General features: G+C 37.2%; 1 protein-coding gene across 3 annotated transcripts in view; it reads left to right on the top strand.

The window, feature by feature from the left end:
• LOC149151343 (ATP-dependent DNA helicase Q-like 5) overlaps positions 1–21565 on the top strand; it is a 190392-nt gene that overhangs the window by 17812 nt on the left and 151015 nt on the right. For all 3 annotated transcript variants that reach the window (XR_016263637.1, XM_089445599.1, XM_089445600.1), the window contains exons 3-5: positions 12939–14615; positions 14731–14850; positions 15040–15093. Coding sequence is in view for 2 of the 3 variants with exons in the window: in XM_089445599.1 (XP_089301725.1) it covers positions 12939–14615; positions 14731–14850; positions 15040–15093 (1851 nt within the window). In the remaining variant the exon portion in view is untranslated. The remainder of the gene's footprint in view (positions 1–12938; positions 14616–14730; positions 14851–15039; positions 15094–21565) is intronic.

The following is a 21565-nucleotide window of genomic DNA, read 5'->3' as shown; positions in this document are numbered from 1 at the left end:
AGAAAACTGGTGCAACTATCTGAGGGTTTGATTTATTAAGTAGTTTCAAAATACAATCTGGGTGCCAAATCCGGCTCATCCAATAGAGAAAAATCTCGACAGTAGCACCTTTCTACTCGGAAGCAGATATTCCGGCTAAAACCCCGGATAAACACTCCGGCAGCTCCACAGCTCCAATCTGCCCCACAAAACCCCAACGTCAGCTCTCCCGACAATTTCGGCTTCTGCCCTTTGCGTCAGCTTTCCCGGCTGTTCCGGCAGCTCCGGTTGTTCCCGATAGTTCCAGCGTCTAATCTCTGCATCAGCTTTCTCGACAGTTCCAGCGTCTACCCTCTGCGTCAACGTTCCCGACAGTTCTGGCAGTGCCCGACAGTTTCGGCTTCTGCCCTTTGCGTCAACTTTCCAGACTGTTCTGGCTTCTGCATCAGCTTTCTCGGCAGTTCCAGCAGTTTTCGGTAGTTCCGGCTTCTACCCTTTGCGTCAACTTTCCCGGCTGTTTCTGCGTCCCTCTCTCCAGCTACTGCGCTAATCCTCCCGGTGCTATCTCTGCCTCTCTGCTTCTGTATTCACTACCCCTCAGCTGCAACTTTGATCACTCTCTCAACTTTCTCAGCAAACCTAGCCCCAAAAAGTTGAAATCTTGATCTTTTGGTGTGTTTTCCAAGTGACCCTCAAGCCTCCTCTTATACTTTTCTCATTGACAATTCAATGGCCGAAATTAAGTGCCTAATCAACGGCTAAGATTAGAACTGGCTTGATCCATGACTTTTGGACCATTCTAACACAATTTTATATTAATTCACATTAATATTTTGTTCTCCATAAGTTTAGACTTAGGGACTCCATTAAAAATATTAATTATTTTAATATCTCCCAAACTGTTTAGAATTTCCCGTATTGGAGATCTTATGTGCCTTAACCTCTCCACCAATTTTCGTGGCTAGAGCACATCTGATGCTACCCCAAATCGACAAAAAACACCTCACAACCTCTTGGGTAAAACCAATCTTCTAAGGAGGAGTTTTATTTGTTTTTTCAAGGAATTTTACAATAGAGAAATGACTACTTATCTCTCTTGTATTGATTTGCAGTTGACACGGTGAGAATACAAATGAGTTGAAGCCTCCACACAATCCTTTTTCTGTTTCAACATTTTCTTGTTCTTTGTGCTAGAACCACAAATTTAGTGCCTGAAGGTAGCTAATATTCTCCTTGAGATTCAAGCCATAAACACTGACAAGAATCCTTTGAAATCTGTGTTGATGTAGCCTCCAAATACTTCGCTCACTGTGGCAAGTTCTAAGATTGATCACACACATAATTTTTGAGCTCAATTATGGTCTTCTCACAGCCAGAAATTTCAGCCTTTGTTCTAGTCTCTCGCATTCGAAATCTCGGCTTCAAGACTGGAGCTGCTCACCCGAAAATCTTTGCTCAAATTTATGCTAAAGTTTAAGCTTAAACTCTACCTAAACCATCCCACAAAACTCGGCATCTGTTCAGATTTAACACAACAAAAATATAGCTGCTTCCTCAAGCTAATCTCCACAACAAACTCGACTTGAATGCTGGAGCATACTACTTTGAAACTCGTGCTAGGATATACTGCCTTAAAACTCATGCTTGCTTTCTCTGCTGTAGGTTCGAACAAGAAGCCACTGCTACTGATTCAATCCTTCCTTCATACACAACAATTTCTCCTTCCTTAATCTGCTCTCACCTCTTCTCAGCGTACTCATAAGAATGATTAATGAGCATTGCCTCCTTTTCTCCCTTTTTGTCTCTCCAATAAGATAGGAACCCTATCTCTAAGATCTAATGCTTGAGATTTAATCTCAAACCATTAGATTAAGGGTGGAGATGAGTCCCCTACTTGACCCCTCCTTATGTGGTCCCCCTTTTTATTAATGAGCCTCCCTCGTACTTTTAATGTTTTTAGTACCTTGGTCACTTTTCCTCATAAAGTCGCTTTAGACTATAGAAGTCACTATAGTAAATAAACAATACTTAGTATTTTTTCACATAAACAGTACTTAGTATTTAGTACTATCATGCACTAGCATTTCATATCAATATCTACTAGGTAAATCCAAGATCAATACATCAAAGTTAGATACACAACAATTTTGATCAGGTTAGGGTTTCAATCATACGAAAGGATATACACCTAGGATTTCATTCCTAGGATCTTATTGTAACTACACCCTAATTCACCAAGCTATAAAAATCTAGGGTTTCATTATATAACTTAGACATTAACAACAAACCCTAAAGGACTAGGGTTTTTACCACGACATTATCAAAACCCTAAACTTCAAAAGAATAAGATTTCATTATATGTTCTAGACTTTATCAATAACCCCTAAGTAGACTAGGGTTTCATTATTAACATTGACATACCCTTAGCATCAAGAGGCTAGGGTTTTATAGTGAACCCTAAGGGTTAGGGTTTCACAAGAATGATCAAATGACAAGAGACAATATAACAAGGGTAGATTCAATCTAATGATTAATCACCCTAACAATAATCTTTATGATAAAAATCCAAGACATAATGATGTTAGTAGTGTAAATCAGACTTCAAAAGGAAATGATCATACCTTTTTGTATGAAGAAAACCTTGCAACAAAATTTTTAGTTTAAGACATATCTTGAGTTGTTCTTTAACAAGCCTTGTAGGACATCAATTCTTGAAGGGATTCCTTTGCAATAGAACTTCTATGATTCAAGTCTTCCTTTGAAGTCTCCTCCATAACCTTTGTGTATTCTGCAAGTTTTCTTACCAAGGAAAATATAAAGAAAAGATTGAATATACAAAACAAATCTTGATGTGAGGAGGAAACCAAACATGAAAAATGAAACATAGAATAATATACTTATCTTTGGTAAAATGGTGAAGACTCCCTCTTAATCTAGTCTTTCTGAGGGATACTTGCAACTTAAACAATCCAAAAGTTCTAACAAGATGTATTAGATAAAAACATAAAAAACAAACTTTACAAAAACTTAAAACAATAATCTAGAAAGATATGTATGGAAAGACTTAATAGTATAAGTCTTTGACTTCAGATTCTTCAGTGTTATTATTCTTAGGTGGAGCTTCTTTTGCAACAGTGGCATGTTCCCTTTCTCTCTTCTTATTCCTTGGATTTTTAGGACATTGACTTTTGTAGTGTCCCATCTTATGACAATTGTAGCACACAATCTTTGATAGATCAACCTTCTTCTTTGGACCTTTGAACTTTTTGTATGCTCCTTTTTTCTTGTGATGAGCATAGTAGGCATTTGAAGTGTTGTTTTCTTCATCCTCCTTCTTGTTACTTACTAGTGAGATGCAGGGTTCTTCTTGATTGCATGCATTCAACATTTGTTCAAATGTTGGAGTATTTTTCCAACTGCTAATTCTTGATGTAAAAGAGCTCCAAGATTTTGGTAGACTTAGAAGTGCAACAATCACAAGTTTTTTCTCAAGTACATTTCATCAATTGCTTGGATTTCATCTCTTATTCTAGATATCATTACAAAATATTATGACACAATATCATTTTTTGTCATCTTTTTTGTTCTTAGTTCATTCTTGAGGCTAGCTATCTGACCAATGTTCTTGATGGTAAACAACTTGGAGAGGGCTTCTTACATATCTTTTGCAAATTCTAAATTAGATATGTAAGGGATGAGATTGTCCTTCACTCCATCTACGATTAAGTTCATGGTCAAGATGTCAATTTCCTTGTATTTTTCTTTTCCTACATCCTCTGTTGGTTGCTTTACTTTTCCTTGAACAAAATCCAAAACTTTAAGCTTAGCAAGAATAAGATCCATCCTCTTCTTCCATGCGCTGTAGTTGGAGGCTCCTTCTAGCTTGTTTTTCGTCTTCATTGAAGTTGCCATAGACTTTATAATGTCTCCTTGACTTGATATAGATAGTAGGCCTTTCTCTTCTTATATGATCATTTCTTTAATGATCTTCCTTTGTTCCTTCCTTCTTAAGCCTTTTTTCAATAGATTTTCGAGCTACCTTTTTCCTTCCGGCTTCACTTTAGCTCTGATACCATGTTAGAGAATCAGAAAGGCAGAAATATTTTCTTATGTTGATAATTACTTGTGATATTCTTATAGCCTTATAAAATTTCTTTATGTTCTTCTTTTCATCAATCAAATATCAAATCAAAACATGAAGATCAACGACACTAGATGTAGGCACTCAGCCAGGGCTAAAACCCCTCTCTAGGGGAAAACCTAGTCGAACTCTTCCATTAATCAAATTGAGATAAACCAAGACCTTAGACCCAAAAGACCTTCCTCCTCCACCAAGTGAGCCTTCCAAGATGATTCAACAAACTTTGGTAGTCTCTTCTTGTCTAGTAGCTTCAACCCAACAACAATCCAGAAATTCGACTCACAGCATCCAAAATTTCGACCCTACTTTAGATCTGAAATTTCAGCCTCCCTAGCAACTTCAGAATTTCGCACGTGTGAGAGTAGAGAGAAAAATTGACTTCCTTTTTCTTGATAAAGATTTCTTTCTCCTTTGCTAGGGTTTTATTCCTCTTCCTTGAATTTCACACCCTTTTTCTGCCTCCAACTACTTTAGATCAAACTTCTTGATTTGATGCTACGAATGAGGTTGAGTTGTTGCCTTTATATATTAGTTTCTGCCTCTTAATTAGGCCGACTTGGTGGAGGTGGCCTAAATGACCTATTTTACATAAAAATAATTTTCTTTCTTGATTGATAGAGCCCAAGAAGGGTCTTTTACACTATGACATGGATAAGGACACTTGACATAAACCCTAGAAGCCTACAATGAAGACTTTGACCATGAAATCATTGACCCAAGCATGAAACCCATGCTTTAACAAGTCAATTTCTTTTATAATAAAATTTCTTTTTTTTTTCTTTTGGCAAATACATTATATCACGACTTAAATACAGTTATGGAGACTGACACTAGTTACATTTTTCAAACACTGCAGTACCATTTTGGCTTTGAACCATTGTTCCTTCTTGCTCAACCCCTCCCATCTAGGGGTTTGCAAAAATTTGAAAAAGAACCTCTATGTCCAAATCTGTTTGACAACTCTCTCAACCAATCAATTTTGGGGTTGGATCCCCCAGCTTCAGTGCTTCCAGCCCTGGCTCGAGCCCACTATCAACATTCGCGGGATAGTAGATTGGTGAGAGTACATGTAGATCTAAACATTCAAACCTGAACCCACCCTTGAAAGCACACTAGGGGTGGTTTGGTTCTTCAGTACGCTCCATCGACCCCAACATAAATAGAAGAATGATGTTTGTGCTCAGAGTTGCTCTAATCTGAGGGCGACTGGGCATAAAAACTTGAGAAGAGTAACATGGGCACTCAGACAACTCCCATGTGGCCGCCCAAAACCCCATCACATCGCCTTTGAAGGAATTTGTAGAGGGGCCAGTACAAACTTGCTGCTTGGATCTCCTCCTGTTCGCTTCGAGCAACTGTTTCATATAAGAGCAGATCTGTAGCTGCATCAAGTCTGAAAGACAATCTTTCCTCTGCCTGCACGTTCTGAGAAAACCAAATCTTTTCTCCACAGGCAGATTAGATGGCACTGCGCAGAGAGGAAAACCAATCATTCCACTTCATCCTCCGATGCGCGCCTTCCCTGGGCCTTGGATGCTTGCGAGCGAAGTCGGCTGCAAGCCATGGGTCGCGCGTTGAGGCTACTACTTGGAAAGAAAATGTAGGAACTCTACCGCCATTCGCAATCGCCATCACTCTCAGGCCCCTTCAGTAATGCAATGTTTATTTTAGTAAATAAATAAATTGTTGGGGATAAAATAAATTGCTGTGAGAAAATAAATCTGGCTAGTATTCAAAATTTAACATGGTATCAGAGCATTCTAGAAGACTCTGAGAGAGAGATCTGAGATCACAAGGGTTTGCAGTAGCGAATTTTCTTTTTATGGCAGCAAAATTATTTTCTTAAAAATTTTGCATATGGGTTTTGTGGTCATGGTTGATTTGTGGAGATGGCATCATTGAGCAATTTACGATATGAGCACAGGTTGGATGGGGTTGCAAATTTCAGTCCTTCGAAGGAGCGAATTACCATGATTTTGACTATGAATGTTTTGTGGGATATTGTGAGACGAGACATTCAGGTTTTAGATACAAACCTTGCAGTGGAACATAAACTCAAAGATATGAAAGCAAGCTGCATAATTTTAGATGGTGTGAGGGATCATATAATTCCTCACATTTTAGGGAAGGACACTAGATGACAGATATGGGTAGCTCTGACCAGTCTTTATCAGAGGTCAACTGAAAACAGAAAAATGGTGCTGCGGGAGAAATTAAACAACATCAAAATGAGCAGATATGAGACTGTGACATCTTACCTCACGAGGATCCAGTGGGCTCATGATGAGCTTGCTGCTGTTAGGGACACTGTGAATGATTCAGAGCTGGTGAGAGTTGCTCTGAAGGGCTGCACTATTAGTTAAGCACTGGACCTGAAATGCTAGGAGGAAAATCCTGAGAAACTGACAATTCTTCCCTAGCAGGGAATCATTCTCATCTCTCAGCATTCAAGTCTTCCTGTGCAATGATTTCACTTTCTTCACTGGAAAATTGAAAATCCCTCCAGCAAGTCATCTCGAATAGCAAAGTTGATTTCTTTCTTATAAGTACTGGTTCTGAGTAGTTGATTTGGGACAATTTCTTCTTTTCAAGTCGTTTCCTTTCTATGCTGCATCAAAATAAAAGAAAGGAGCTCATCCACGGCAGTAGATGCCTCCAGTAATGAATATCTCTTATGCAGAAAATTTTGCTTCTTCAAGGTTGATTTTTTCTTGGCAATCTGCTAAAGACAAGAAGAAATGCATTTCATTCTACATTGATTTCATCTCCGACCAGCTGACATCATCTTCATGCTCAGTTCAGTTTTTCATATTGGAACTTTGGTTATACAAAGAAGGGCTAACAATCAATAGAAGTTTGTTTTAGATTATGCGAGTTCTCACCAGTGGACTCATCCACTAGCAAATTAAGAGCCCTGAAATCTAGAATACCCAGTAGTGATGCTTATGGTCCATACATCTGTTGTATGGTTGCATACGACCTCTACAAAGTTTGCTATCATCTCAAGGGATGCACATGGCCCTGGCCAAGCCAAGACACACAACAAGGACGTGAATTGATTGAATGACAGAGCCAAATGCCCAGGTTCAAGGAAAAACATTACCTAACATTCATGCTGTTATGTAAAAAATTAGTTAATTTTAGGTTTATTGTTTAATTTAGGTTTAGTTAGACGATCTTAAGATCATGCCCTTTCCCAAAGGGTGCCGATGGCGGTATATAAGCCAGGCAACCCATTGTAAACATTCATCATCTGTAATTCATCTTTTTAATAAAATATTTCTATACATATTTCTGTCTCTCCAGAAGTTTTATGCTTCATCTGGTATCAGAGCGTACGATCCTCGGTTGCTCTGCTATTGCATAGGTCTAAATTGCCATTCACTTTCGCCATTTGGTTTTTTTTCCCATCACACCGCAGTGCCATTCCACTGTGTCTGCATCACTGTCAACTACCGCACCGGTTTTCCGCCTTTCTCCGCTCGTCGCTTTGCCTGCCGGCCGTCCGCGGTACTCCAGCCTTTGCACACCATTCATTTAACTTCGGTCGTTCATTTACCTGTCCGCCGTAAATTCCGATGTGTCTGATTCGGGCACTGAAATCTGTATACGTAATCTGCATACGACTTGACCAAAAGTCGTATTGTTTGACTAATACGATTTAAAAAAAAAAATAGAACATAAACACTGTGCGATTGCATTCCATGGTTGGACCCATTCCTTAAAACTCCTCGACGGTGTTATCTGCTCAAGGATCGGTTGAACGGTTGTGCCGTTCCATTTTTGATATATATATATATATGTAAATTATATTAATTAACTAGATATTATATAATTATTATATATAATTTATATATACATATAGTATATAGTTGAAAACGATATCGGTCAAATCGTCGTTATATATATATATATATATATAGTTATATTATATATTATATACAATACATATAATTTAATTAATTAAATTTATTTTAATTAATTAAAAATTATATATGAAAAAGAGTTAATTTAATTAATTAAATTTATTTTAATTAATTAAAAGTTTTTTTTTTTTTCACTTACTGGTTCACGGATACCCGGGTCAGTGGGTAGCCGCTACGTCCAGGGTTTTTAAACTCTGAGTGGACGCCACCCGAAGGGCATCAACACCCCTCGGCCTATTTACTGACCTAACCCCAAGAGCTTTCGGGATTCGACCCTGTGACCTCCCATTGGCGAGGCACTTGATTTGACCGATTGAGCTAACTCTTGGGGCTATTTAATTAATTAAAAGTTATATATATATATATATATATATATGTTAATTTAATTAATTAAATTTATTTTAATTAATTAAAATTTATATGTATAAAATTTATTTTAGCTAATTAAAAAAAAAATAGGGAGGAAAAATATTTTAGCTGGTAAATAAATACACGCCCCCGCAAACCCGCTCAATGTCGACAATGATAATGGCGGATTTCCAAAAAAAATTGTTGGATGAAGAGCATAAGATAAATAGCAACCACGATGAGGTCAATAAAAGATTAAATGAATTCCAGATCAAGCTTGGGGAGCAAGCTGATGAAATAAAAAATCTTCACGATACGGCAAATCGAATAGAAATAAAGATGGAAAATTACCATGTTCAGACAGAAACAGGCATCAGAGAGGTCTTAACAATGCTGAAAATTCTGTGTAAAAGGTCGAATTGTACACTCGAACAACTACTAAAAGAAAGTGAAGAGAATCAAGAACACATCCCGTCAGATTCAACTAAGTCCACAGACTCTCATGACAAAGTTGAATCCCCAAAAAAATTAGCGACACCCCACCAAGAAGCGAGTAACACAGCTTTTACAAACAAGCAACTCTGGGATAACTTTACCAATCAACACCCTTTTTTCGCTCAACCAGTAGCAACATACCAGCGAAGGGCAAAAGTTGAGATGCCTAAATTCGATGGAAACAAAAAAAACAATGTTGCATGGATAAATAAAGCAGAAAAATACTTTGAGATATATGACATCAATGACGATGACGAAAAGCTCAGGCATGCATCCATGAAAATGGAAGGAGAAGCATATAACTAGTATATGTGGTGGAAAAAGACAACACATGTCATTAGCTGGAGAAAATTTAAAGATGCATTCTTCAAAAGATTCCAAGGTGTAAGAGAAGAAGAGTTCTTTTCAAAACTCATCAAGTTACGACAAAAAGGAAGTGTGGACGAATACACTCAAGAATGGGAGACCTTAGTAACATGAGTACCTGGGTTATCAGAATCTCGTCTAATTCAGTCATACATCTCGGGACTCAAAACCCATTTACAAGCAGAACTTGAGATGCATGACATTACATCTATAGAAGTAGCAAGACGAAAAGCAAAAACAGCCGAAAAGAAATCCGAACCAATATTTTGGTCAAAAGCGGAAAAAACTTATGCAAGACGAAGGATACCCCAGTATGTGGACTCAAATAATACAAGATATGTTCCACCACATCGTCGTGAAGATGAAAAATCTAATGTGGAAATGCAAAGGATAAAAGAGGGTAAATGTAAGCGCTGTGGTGAGAAGTGGGACCCCAAACATAGATGTGCTAAATGAAAAGAACCAAAGAACCTATATAATTGTGAAGCAACCAATGCTTCAAACAGTGAAGATTATGACATAGAAGAAATAGAAGACGCCCCAAAATTCTCACCAGAACTAGATGATGGAAGTATTCCACAAGTGTCATTATCAGCTATGACAGGTATATCACAACCTCAGACTTTAAAGTTAAAAGGACACATAAAGAAGAACAACGTAGTGGTTCTTGTCGACTCTGGAAGCACACACAATTTTTTAGATGCAACCGTGGCAAAGAGACTTAATATCTTTTAATTTCCCTTACCAAACATGAAAGTGATGGTAGCTAATGGTAAGAAGATTGAAAAGGTAGGGAAATGCCATAAGGTCAATTTGCAGATTCAAGACTTTAATCTAGAGTCTCCATTCTTCACGGTACCGTTAGGAGGAGTAGATGTAGTCCTAGGTATCCAATGGCTACGAACTTTAGGCACTTATGCCGCCAACCATCAAGTACAATTTATAAAATTCAAATGGGGAGGTCAGAAGTACAAGCTACACGGATTCCAAGCACCAGAAAATCAAGTTGTATCATCATCTCAGATGATGGAGCTGAGTCAAGAAGAGTCACCAGAGATACAAGATCTGATTCGGAAGCATGAAAAAGTATTTCAAGACCTACCTATGAAGATGCCGCCTAATAGGGAAATTGAGCATACAATAGAAGTCAAGGCAAGATCAGACCCTGTCAACATCAAGCCATACCGATATCCACATTACCAAAAAACGGAAATTGAGAGATTAATCCAAGACCTTTTAAAGTGTGGGACCTTGATCATCTTGGAATAAATAATCAAGTGGAAGGTCTTACCGAAGAAGACGCTTCTTGGGAGAATGAAGCATTTTGTCAACAACATCCGTCGTTGTGCATGCTTTGAGGACAAAGCATTCTTTCGAGAGGAAGGCAATGTTATGTAAAAAATTAGTTAATTTTAGGTTTATTGTTTAATTTAGGTTTAGTTAGACGAAAGGGCACGATCATAAGATCATGCCCTTTCCCAAAGGGTGCCCATGGCGGTATATAAGCCAGGCAACCCATTGTAAACATTCATCATCGGTAATTCATCTTTTTAATAAAATATTTCTATACATATTTCTGTCTCTCCAGAAGTTTTATGCTTCACATGCTCTTAATAATTCCAATTTAGCAACCCTCTGTGGAAATGCAATGACACTGTGATGGCAGCGCTTGATCTCTTGGACACCTGAGATGGACGGTTTGCATCTTCTGGTTGTTGAATTTTACCAAACCATGGACAAAATGATTCACAGTGATGAATTATAATTTATGAGTACTGAATCCACAATTATGCTGAATACATTGTCGGCATCTTCATATAGGTGACTTATCATATTACAGACTATGGTTCATTCAAATCAGTGATCATAGCCATTTATTTGAGCAAACAAGGGATTGAATAATCGATATCAGAATGTTGGCAACCATTAGATTTTAACATCATCAAATCACAGAGTCCAAGAATTGAAATTCTCATTCAATATAAAAATGAGCAGATCGTGCCACACAGAATTGTCAAACTCAAAATAATACAGGGAGCATGGCAATTAAAAGACACCTACAAACATGGAGAGTTTACCTAGAAACCCAAACGGGAAAACTAGCTTTGGATGGATGCTCAGTTCTCTATTTCAACAATCTCTGGTTGCAGTTCACTGCTATCTGTGCATACTCCCCTTCTCGGCCAAAAGACGCTTTGAGAGTGAAACTACAAAAAGAAATAGGAAGAGCAGGGGTAATGGGAAGGCCAACTGGCCTGACCTTTCATTTCCCATTGCTGTCTTTTCTCTCCTATTATTATTTTTATTTTTTCATTATTTCTCCTTTTCTTGTCTCATTGACTTTTACATTCGCATTGCCTTTAATAGGTTATCTAATCTTCATTAATTATTGAATACATTTGTTGGCACTGAGTCTTACAACCATTTGCTTATTCAGATCCATTTCGGATTATTAATATCCCAGATGTAAAAGACAAATTGATACTTTAGAAGATTAATATTAAAATACATATAAATCATTGAAACAGGAATAAGACAGAGCTATATGACCTTGTTCTCTACATAGATGTCGTAGCTTATGTAAATTGCACTCTGTGTTGTTGGATGTTAGCTCATGACCTGCATGTTGTAGGCTTACTTCTGTTTCTATCTTGTGACGCCTGTGTACTGTAGATTACTTCTTGCTTTCTTGCTCTTGACAATGGGTCTGGAGCTTTTGATAATGGTTCTCAACAGTTTGTTCATGAGTAATGTAGATTTCTTTTGACAGTGGATCTGACCTGAATACATCGCAGCAATAACTGGGTGTACAAATGGAAATAAAGCATTCAGGCAATTCAGAGGAAACGATGCCAACTGTCCAGATATCTTCATGAAATAACAGAATAAATTTTTTCATTTGATATGTTGCGACTTTGTCTAGGAGTTATATATGTGGACTGTGGCGCTCTTAAGATTTGCGTTCTGCTGAACTAAGTTGCCTTCTTTGGCATGGATGATCTTTCATTTGACAATATTTACCATCCGTTTTAACATTTATAGCATGCTTGTGTCCCCATCCTCATCTTCATCTTTTCCATCATTGTTGAGAGTCGAGACACAACCCTGGATCTACCAGGTTGTTAAGAGCTTAAAAACATTAATAATTTAATACCAATTGAAAGAATATATCAAACAAAAAGATATTCAAGAAGGCAAAAGCAAATAACAGAAAAGGCATTAACCCATTCTAGAATTGTATTTTACACCAAAGATACAAATCTATTGTACAATTAGTGTTATGCCAGACTAACACCTCATTAGGAGATAAGGCTCGGTAGCGGAAAAATAGGATTCAATACACACTTGTAATAAAAACTATATCCTATGATGTGAAATATACATAGAGGTGCAGTAGGACTTATTGATTGTTGGTGTTACTATATCCATGGAAACAACTTTTGATTGGACACTGTTGGAATTATTTAGTTTGGCAGCACCTTTTATACAATTAACATGATTTTTTTCTGCTGTTTACACATTAGCAGAAAATTTGCCAAAATCTATATTTTTCTGAAAAAATATTATGATATGTTGGGAGTATTTTGGTTGCAGAATTTTTTATATGATTAGCACAAATGTTCTGCTATTTACATGAAAATTTGTGCAAATTCCTATTCCTGAAAAGATACAATGACATGCAGAATACACGGACCCCTCTCAATGACAATGACCATTGTGTTCGAGTGAAAGGAGAACCAAGAGAACATCAAGATTACAACCATGTTTTGAACTCCGAAGCATCAGATGACAGTCACATATCAGCCACTCCACCTAGGAAACAGTGTGGCATATCTTCAGGTCCGAGCTCCAACAAAATTAAGAAAGACCCTTTAGATGTTATTGCCAAGTCATTACCTAAAATACTCAAGAATAAAGGAGAAGATGGCAGGCTAGAAAATGACAGTATTTTTTTGGCTGAAAATAATAATTTGCGTATTCTGCGGAAAGGGTCTAAGAAGGTCTTGTTGAGGAATCAAGAGAAGTATTGCAAAAAGCCTGTACAGCCTGAGATTAAGGCCTTGGATAGTGTTCACAACGGCAGTGAGTTGCTATTTCCAAATATTTCAGAACTTGGTTTTTCAATAAAGGTACAACGGCCTGGAGAGCGTGCAGAACAAGGTGCAAGTAATGACAATAATGCTGAGATGGTTCCTCCAGGTTTCTTTTCTAGTTCTATACCTTCGAGTCTGGTCAAGTCTGGTTGGAGTATACCAAGGAAGATATCTTGCAATCATGACTCACAACATGAACCTCTTTGGAATGGTACCTTTTCAGAGGATGATGCATCCAGAAATATACACAAAACTGGGCTGACAGAATTGTTCACTAATAATTGCTCTGAACCTTGTGAAAACAATAAAAATGGCAGCAATCAACTGGATAAAAGCATGAATAAGAATGCACTTGTTGATTCCTCAAACATTCTGTCTGCAGAAGGCTCTGGTGACATCAGTGGGAAGGGATACAGATACCATGTCTTTTCATGCAATGACACTAAAAATACCAAGCAAGAGAAGGAATTTGCAACATCACCATCTAATATGGAACAGACACCTGACTTGCTTATACCCCAAGAAGATAGTGAAGACAATCAAAATCCATTTGGGTCGTTGTCCAACAAAACTATATCAAGGTCAAAAAGAGGTAAATCCACAGGTAAACAATTCAACACAGGTTCTTCTTGGTCAAATCCCAAACTTCTAAAGAAGGTTGTGAGAAAACATCAGAATATGATCATTGGCCGAGAAGCAGACTCTGTTAAGAACGCTAATTGTCTGTCGAAAAAGGTTTCAGGTGGAGGCAACTTTGTGAAGCTTAACCTAAATGGAAAAGGATCTAGATTACGCAAGTTTGTGAATAAAGGCTCTAAAAGGAAGGCTGCATCCTATGGTCGAACTTATCGTAGGAAAAGGCAGAGACGAGACAATAAAAGTGAAGGGAACAATTGTTTACATGAAGCAGATGACTCTGGGATAATAGAGATGGATGAAAATGGAAACTATCAGAAGGAACTGAAAAATCATTCAGTGCAAGACAGGACATGGCAATCTACTGGTGAAACTGGGCAGTCAAAGGAAATTTCAGAGGGGTCTAAGAGTAATCAAACTCAAGGGCAAAATTATCAAGCATTACTAAAAGAGGCTGCAGAAAATGTGCTCAGAGAACAATCCGAGCAAAATCTACTCAAGTTACTGAAGATCACACATGGATTTGATTCTTTTCGTAGTGGACAGCTGGAGACAATTAAGCGAGTTATCGCCATGCAATCCACTATGCTGGTTCTGCCTACTGGATCTGGAAAATCTTTATGCTATCAGGTGAATTGGGTTTAGCTTTCTTATGGATCTGAACTATTTTGCAAAAACAAATCTGAATTGGCATGACTGAGTGATATAGTAATTCCATTGCCTGAAAATTGATTCTGTTATGCAGTTACCAGCTTTGATTTTACCTGGGGTTACTCTTGTCATAAGTCCTTTGGTGGCCTTGATGGTGGATCAGCTAGAACACCTTCCCCCAATAATCTCAGGCTCTCTTCTTACTGGCGGTCAGGTAGCAGCAAGCAAAATATGCTTATGTCTGTTGTATATTTCCTGTGGATTTAATAAATGAGATTTATAGTGCATTTTGTCAATGAAGAAAACAAAAGTTTGAAATATGTAATAGTGGCTGATAAACTTAAGCATGAGAAAAATGGAAATAAGGATTTCCTTACAATGCTTATGCTATGCTATATGACAGACAGGAAAAGAGGTGGCTGAAACATTGGACAGGCTTCGCACAGGCACTATAAAGGTAATGGATACTTGTTTGAGTACAGAGTTTCCACAAAAATTCTAATTAATTACGTTGCAGGCAAGAGGAGGACACTAAGTATCCAGTTTGTTGTTTGGTCAAATTGTTTTTTTCATTATTGTAATGTACCCTACTGAAATTAACTTGTAATTTTTGATTTTTTACCATTCAGACATTTTGTCAAACACTTTGTAGGCAGGCATTTTGTCAAACATTTTGCTGGTAAATAAATATGAAGAGAGAACGACAAATAAACCAGCAATATTACCACAGTAACTTTTGAGGAAAACCCCTCTTCTAGTGTACAAATTCAAAATGCCACGGTAAACAATTTCATCAAGTAACTCTGTTTATTAATACCATGGTAAAATATTTTTGCTAACAAATAAATCAACCATCATATCATAGGCAAAAATACACAACAATAAACTCAGCCAATTATTATATTAATCAGATCAAGAGATTACATGCTTGCAGCCCCCTCTGAGTTCAAAATTGATTTACTGGGAACCTGGCTAATGGCTGAAAACACTGGTACGGCTTCCTCAAGTAATCCCGAAGTTCAGATAGAAATATAACTTCTCAAAATTTCCTGATCTCGGGCTGTACCATGGTCTGACAATGAAATGGATCTTTGGCAATAAGCACCTGTGAAATATCTGAATGATCTTTCCCCCTGATCAGCTAAGGCGGATATGTTTCACCATCGAAACAAATCTTGATCAGCTAGGGTGGATATGTTTCCCCACCAAAACCAACCTCATTTAAGAGTTTCACCCCCTTGCACACCAAGCTACAAGAGCTCTCCAACTCAATATGAGAAAAATTATCGAAAAACATGATCAAAGAGTAAGCTCCAATCTCTTTTTATAACCTTTTTCCCTTTCACCATATCTTTCTGCTCAATTAAATAATAATAAAATAATATAAAGTGACGTTATAAAGTATCTTTGTTTTTTTTCCCATAGTCACTTAATAACACCCTTTTTAATTATTCAACTTCACCTCATAATGTTGTTTTTTCTCCAAGTGACATTGAATAATTAAAATAATTGATCTGTTGGAGCAATCACCTGGAAAGGGACATTACAGTGTGTTGTCACCTAAAGTGTATATCTAAGGTGCAACGCTCAGAGTAAGGGCTGTCACTCTGATCCCTACTCACTCCGTTTAAGCTCTGTCCTAGACAAGTTAAGGGGGGTAGTCCCTGAGGGTAGATGGAAAGGGGAAACTTGTTGGAACAACAAGTTCTAGGAGATTAAGGGCAGGGAAACTATCTTTCTAGGCAACTTGAATTATGATTAATTAGCAAGTGCAATGTTTATGTTAACAGAATGGATTCAATTAGATTCACAAGTTCTAGGAGATTAAGGGCAGGGACACTATCTTTCTGGGCAACTTGAATTATGATTAATTAGCAAGTGCAATGTTTATGTTAACAGAATAGATTCAATTAGATTCTGTCTGGCAATAACAAGATTAGCAAATATAGACCAATGCCTCAAAACAATGCTCAACAAAATATATCACTTGCACAATGGAAAAAATTTCAAGTTACTAGATAAGCAGTGCTGCAAGAAGGATGTTAGTACAACAGATCAAGATAACCATAAGTATTAGTAGACAAATTTGAGAGCAATTACAATAAAGGAACTTATGTTTCTAAGTAATTATGATATTCAAAAGTACAACGAGCTTGCAATTATAAGGTTGAACTCACAATTCCAATTATCAAATGCAAGATGAGATGCAAATCTAAACTAGGTGGAGTGCAAAATCTTGATTGATTTTAGTTATATTCCTAGTTCAGGTGAAGCCTTCTATTCATTATTTTGAAGTTAGTCACAAACAAGGTTGTAGAGAGAACTGTTGGCGAAGGAGGCTAAGGCCTCATTAACGATATCTCCCTAGGAATTCTAACCACTCAAGTGCCTCCGTTCCTACAAGGGATTGCCTGCAAGAGAACTGCAAGGTCACCTCTGTTAACCGTGAATAGGGGTCTAACTTTTCAAATTGAATGGTGGAGAAGGTTGTCCTATCTTTCTATCAACCAAGCTTATGCTTGAAGGTAAATTTTAAGAAATGTGAAATTAGTTCTAGGATGCAAATGCAATTGTTTCAAGAGAGACAATCATATCAATATGCTTCAAGAAATAAATTGCCAATTAGGCTTATAACCAAAATATGAGATAAATGCTTGAACACAAGATTATTAATTTATGACAACAATTGATGAAGCAACAAGAGATATTCGAATGAAACATTTAGATGACAATCAAGTGTTATAGAAAAGTCAAAATGCCTTTAGACAATTAGTGTGATTATTTAGATGTTCTCACTTATTTAGACAGTTTAACAAGCAAGAAATTATAGAAATGTCACACTTACAATATAGCAAATGAGATTGCTAACAATGATTTCAAAAGTTACTTTAGATCATCAATTGAAATATGACAAGGAACTTAGAAGATGCAAAAAGTGAATGATGCAACACAACTAAATCTAGGATGCAAATGGATGCAAGAAAATTAGTCACACACAAGGAACTCCTCTCAAAGAGGAGGCAGGGATACCATGGAGTGGAGACCCCAAGCTCCCTTCAAAGAAGGAAAATATTTTATTAATGCTTTACAAGGCAGTCCCCCTTAGACAGTGAGAGGATTGTTAATGACTTGATAAAGGCTTTACAAGATAGAAGCACTAATGCCTAAATGCCTTTCACCCAAGTGAGAGCAAGATTACAAAGCTCCTTACAATGATTCAACAATGAAACACAATCAAAATCCTTCTCAAGGAAGAAACCTTCAAAAGATGAATTTGTACCAAAAGAGGCTCTCGGCCTGTTAGGAACTTCCTCACTCTTCAATTTAATTTTATGAATTTTTTGAAAGGTAGTTTTGATTATTGTTTATGGCTTAGATTTAGAGACAATCTTCGCTATCAACTTCTCCCTTAATGATCTCGTTTGCAATAGAGAGGAACAATTCGAAAAAGGCTTTCAACTTTCAATATGCAGTGATCTCCAACTGTTCACTTTGTACCAAATTTATGCCAATGAGATAAGCCTTTTCAAACCAGTGTCAGACTTATGGAAGCTTGCCAACAAAACTACTCTAGGACCCCTACAACAACACAATTAAATGAAGAGCAACATAATACAAAATGAGGAGGTGAAAAGACCCTTACTGCTGTTATGAGATAATCCACAAACCCTTGGCCTAGCAAGGAGAAATAGGCTATAAAAGTTTGAGAAAATTTGTAGGTTGAATGTGATCAATTTCAAATTTTTTAAATCCCTTGATTACAAAAATTAAATCTTAAAATCCCTTTAAATGACTAGACTCAGGTGCGAATGATGTCAAGCCTCTTCTAAGGCTCACGACAAGGAGAAAACAACCTCACAGGCCTGGAAAACCTTTGAGGAAAGATGTATGACAATAGTATGAAAGGGCTATACCCTAGCCATGAACAATGATTTAAAACTCCTACAAACAAGTGAGCAATAGACCTGCAAACATAACGATTAGTCTATAAAATAATATGCAATTGGAATGAAACCTTAATAGGTTAGCAACCCTCAAGGAGATGGATCAGTTTTTTTTTAACCATAAACTAAGACCCAATACCCTTGCCAAACAACAAATTATGGCTTGCCAAGCTTGCAGTCTTCTAAGGAGATTCGTCAGGCCTAAAATAGTTCCAAAACCCTCAACTTTTTCTTACGAAATTCAAATGATAATGCTCACAAATCTTTTGAATTTTTTTCTTTTTCAAGTGAAGAAGCCCTCAAAACCCTTGAGAATGTTTGTAAAACAAAATATTAGCCTCTTCAAAATGAATCAGGGCTAGATTTGTGCAAAAGAAGCCAATAAGACTTGAGACTACCTTCAAACCCTTAACAAATTTTTTTAAAGTCCCACAAAAATTTGTGAATAATGTAAGGTTTGCTTTGTATTGTGGCTAGAACAACTCCAAGAGCTTGCGACCCTCCAAAAGATGCCTCTAGAGAAGAAACGACCCTAAAAAATAATGATGCGTTTGGCTTCAAACCCTAGCGGTGATAGCTAAACCCTTCTTCCCTATTCGACTTTCAGGATCTTCAATCCTTGAACCTGCAAAAACAAAAAATGAAACCCTATGCTATCTTCCTTTAGATCTGCGAGGAGAACATGGATAACTTAGCAAATACATATAAGATTATAGATACAAAGGGTTAGGGGAAGAAAAATAGACAAGTATTTACAAGATGTACAAGTATTCACAATAATATTAGCCTCTTTAAATAGCAAATAAATCAATTATAGCACAATGAAATAAGATTTTAAGGATTATTTTTTGTTTTTTCTTTAGATGGATGGCCAGGAAAACCCCTTTTGAAATCAATCTTATGATGAGCATTTGGAAAAAATCCACTACGGTTTAAAAAAAAAAAACAAAAGTGAGTACTTTTGCATTAAATCTGTGTCTGATCGCGGCTGATACCTAGGGAATTTACATTGCAATTATAGCTTTGGGCATCAAATTTGACACTTGCAGACTATCTATTTGTGCCCAATTTTCATCACTAGCTATAAAGAACCACAATACTCTTATTTTTCTACTAGGGTATACACGACAAAATTGTGACAAGAGAAATATGCTGTAAAACCCAGTCATGACAAGATCATATTAGTTGGCAAGATCAACTGGGCAGTTTAGGTCAATGCCCAGGCTCAATTTTTCTGGTGGGCTAGTCGGCTTGGTCATCTGCAGTTGGAGATCCACTACTATACTTCTTAGAGCCTCGATCTTATCCTCTAAGCGCACGATTTGATGGATTTGCTTTTCTATAGTGTCTAGATTATCACTTTCCATACTGCTTTATGGGTGTAACATTACTTGCAAGTTGTATATCTCTGCCTTTAATTTTGTGTGCTCCTGGTTGCAATGCTTATAAACAGAGGGAGCTGAGGGTGTAGAATCGAGAGAGTTCCTGTCAAAGGTGAATTCTCTCGCCACCTGACCCGAACATGCTTGACGACGACCCTAGACACCAGATGTTGTGATGGAGGATGCATGCTGGGGAGAAGAACTTGAAGTTCGAGTGGAGAGACAAAAAGCTTTAACAATTCTCGGAGTGTTCCCTAGTTCTCCAAACAAGATTACAACAACCGTAATTCTCCTTATAGAGCAGCGAGTAACCTTCTGATCATCCCTTGAGTCGACCACACTAAAAAAGGAGGCACGACTGAGAACACGCTGGAGGGTTTTCCTAGGAATGGACAACAACCCTCCAAAATTTGCCATAGGGGGGATTATATAATACCATACTCTCGCCAACCCAATACCAGCCTTCTCTTTAACTAGCAGATTAAAGAAAATAAGACAATCCCTTGCTAATTTATTCATTTTACCTCTTAGATGTCACATGCGAAGCTAAAATGTGATACTTATTGTTGTCGCCTAGCACACGCACCTAAGTTAGTGAGAAAAATCCCTTAACCCCATGAGGTGTGGCTTGGTGGAAAAACTAAGAGATGGGGCTGTCACCTATTCCCAACTCTCTTCGTTAAAACTCTCTCCTAGGTAGGCTGGGGGGGGGTGGTCCCTAATGAAAAGTTAGATGAAAATGATATGAGTTTCTAGGAGATCCTAAAGTCAATTGGACTACTTCAAGATTATGAGCAAGTTCAACAAGTATGATGAGCAATACAAGATATGAAATGAAATATATTCTCAATGATCATCAATATATTCAAAAGATAAACATGTAAAACCAATGCCTTAATTATTGCTTCAAAATAATGAACACTTGCTAAAATGAAATGAAACAAGTAATCCTGCAAAACAAATCAATGTTAGATTAAGAAATATTAACTTGCAATATATAAATTGCAAAGAGATGCCTTAAGCCAAGATACTACATTCATGATTGACAAGCATGTAAAATATCAATTTAAATGACTTGCCAAAATGAAATGAAATAAACCAAAGCTTTTCTTGCAATAAGGAAATATATTGTACTTTCTCAAAGAAAATACTTCAATAATGAAAATGATAACTGAAATAGATGTTCACCATAACAAGTACATGAGATAAACTTGCAATTAAGAAAGCTTTAGAAATAAAATGAGTTAGGATGAGATGCACTTAACTAAAGTGAAATGTAATTATCATGGTAAGTTTTAAACTAAATTCTTATTCTAAGTGAGAGGTTTTCTTTCAACCTCTTACCAAAGGATAAAGATTGGGGTGACTGCAAGGAAGAGGGTTTGAGTACGCACTTGTCGTCGTTAACGGTACCTTTCCCTTAATCCTTACAAGCCATGTGTGCCTTCATTCTTACAAGGGGACAATGCCGCCTTCATAACTGCAGGGTCACACATTTTACCTTACTCCGTACCGGTTGGAAGAACTTCCCAAGAAAATCTTGGTCCTAAGGTTTCTATTAAACCAAGATTGCATTTGGAGGTAAAATTAGAAACATAGGTTA

Source organism: Pinus tabuliformis, chromosome 9, assembly GCF_031772625.1.
Source record: "Pinus tabuliformis cultivar Carrire ecotype Pingquan chromosome 9, CPIR1, whole genome shotgun sequence".
Lineage (NCBI taxonomy): Eukaryota > Viridiplantae > Streptophyta > Pinopsida > Pinales > Pinaceae > Pinus > Pinus tabuliformis.
Note: the sequence above shows the minus strand (reverse complement) of the source record. Positions and strands in the feature narration are given on the sequence as shown.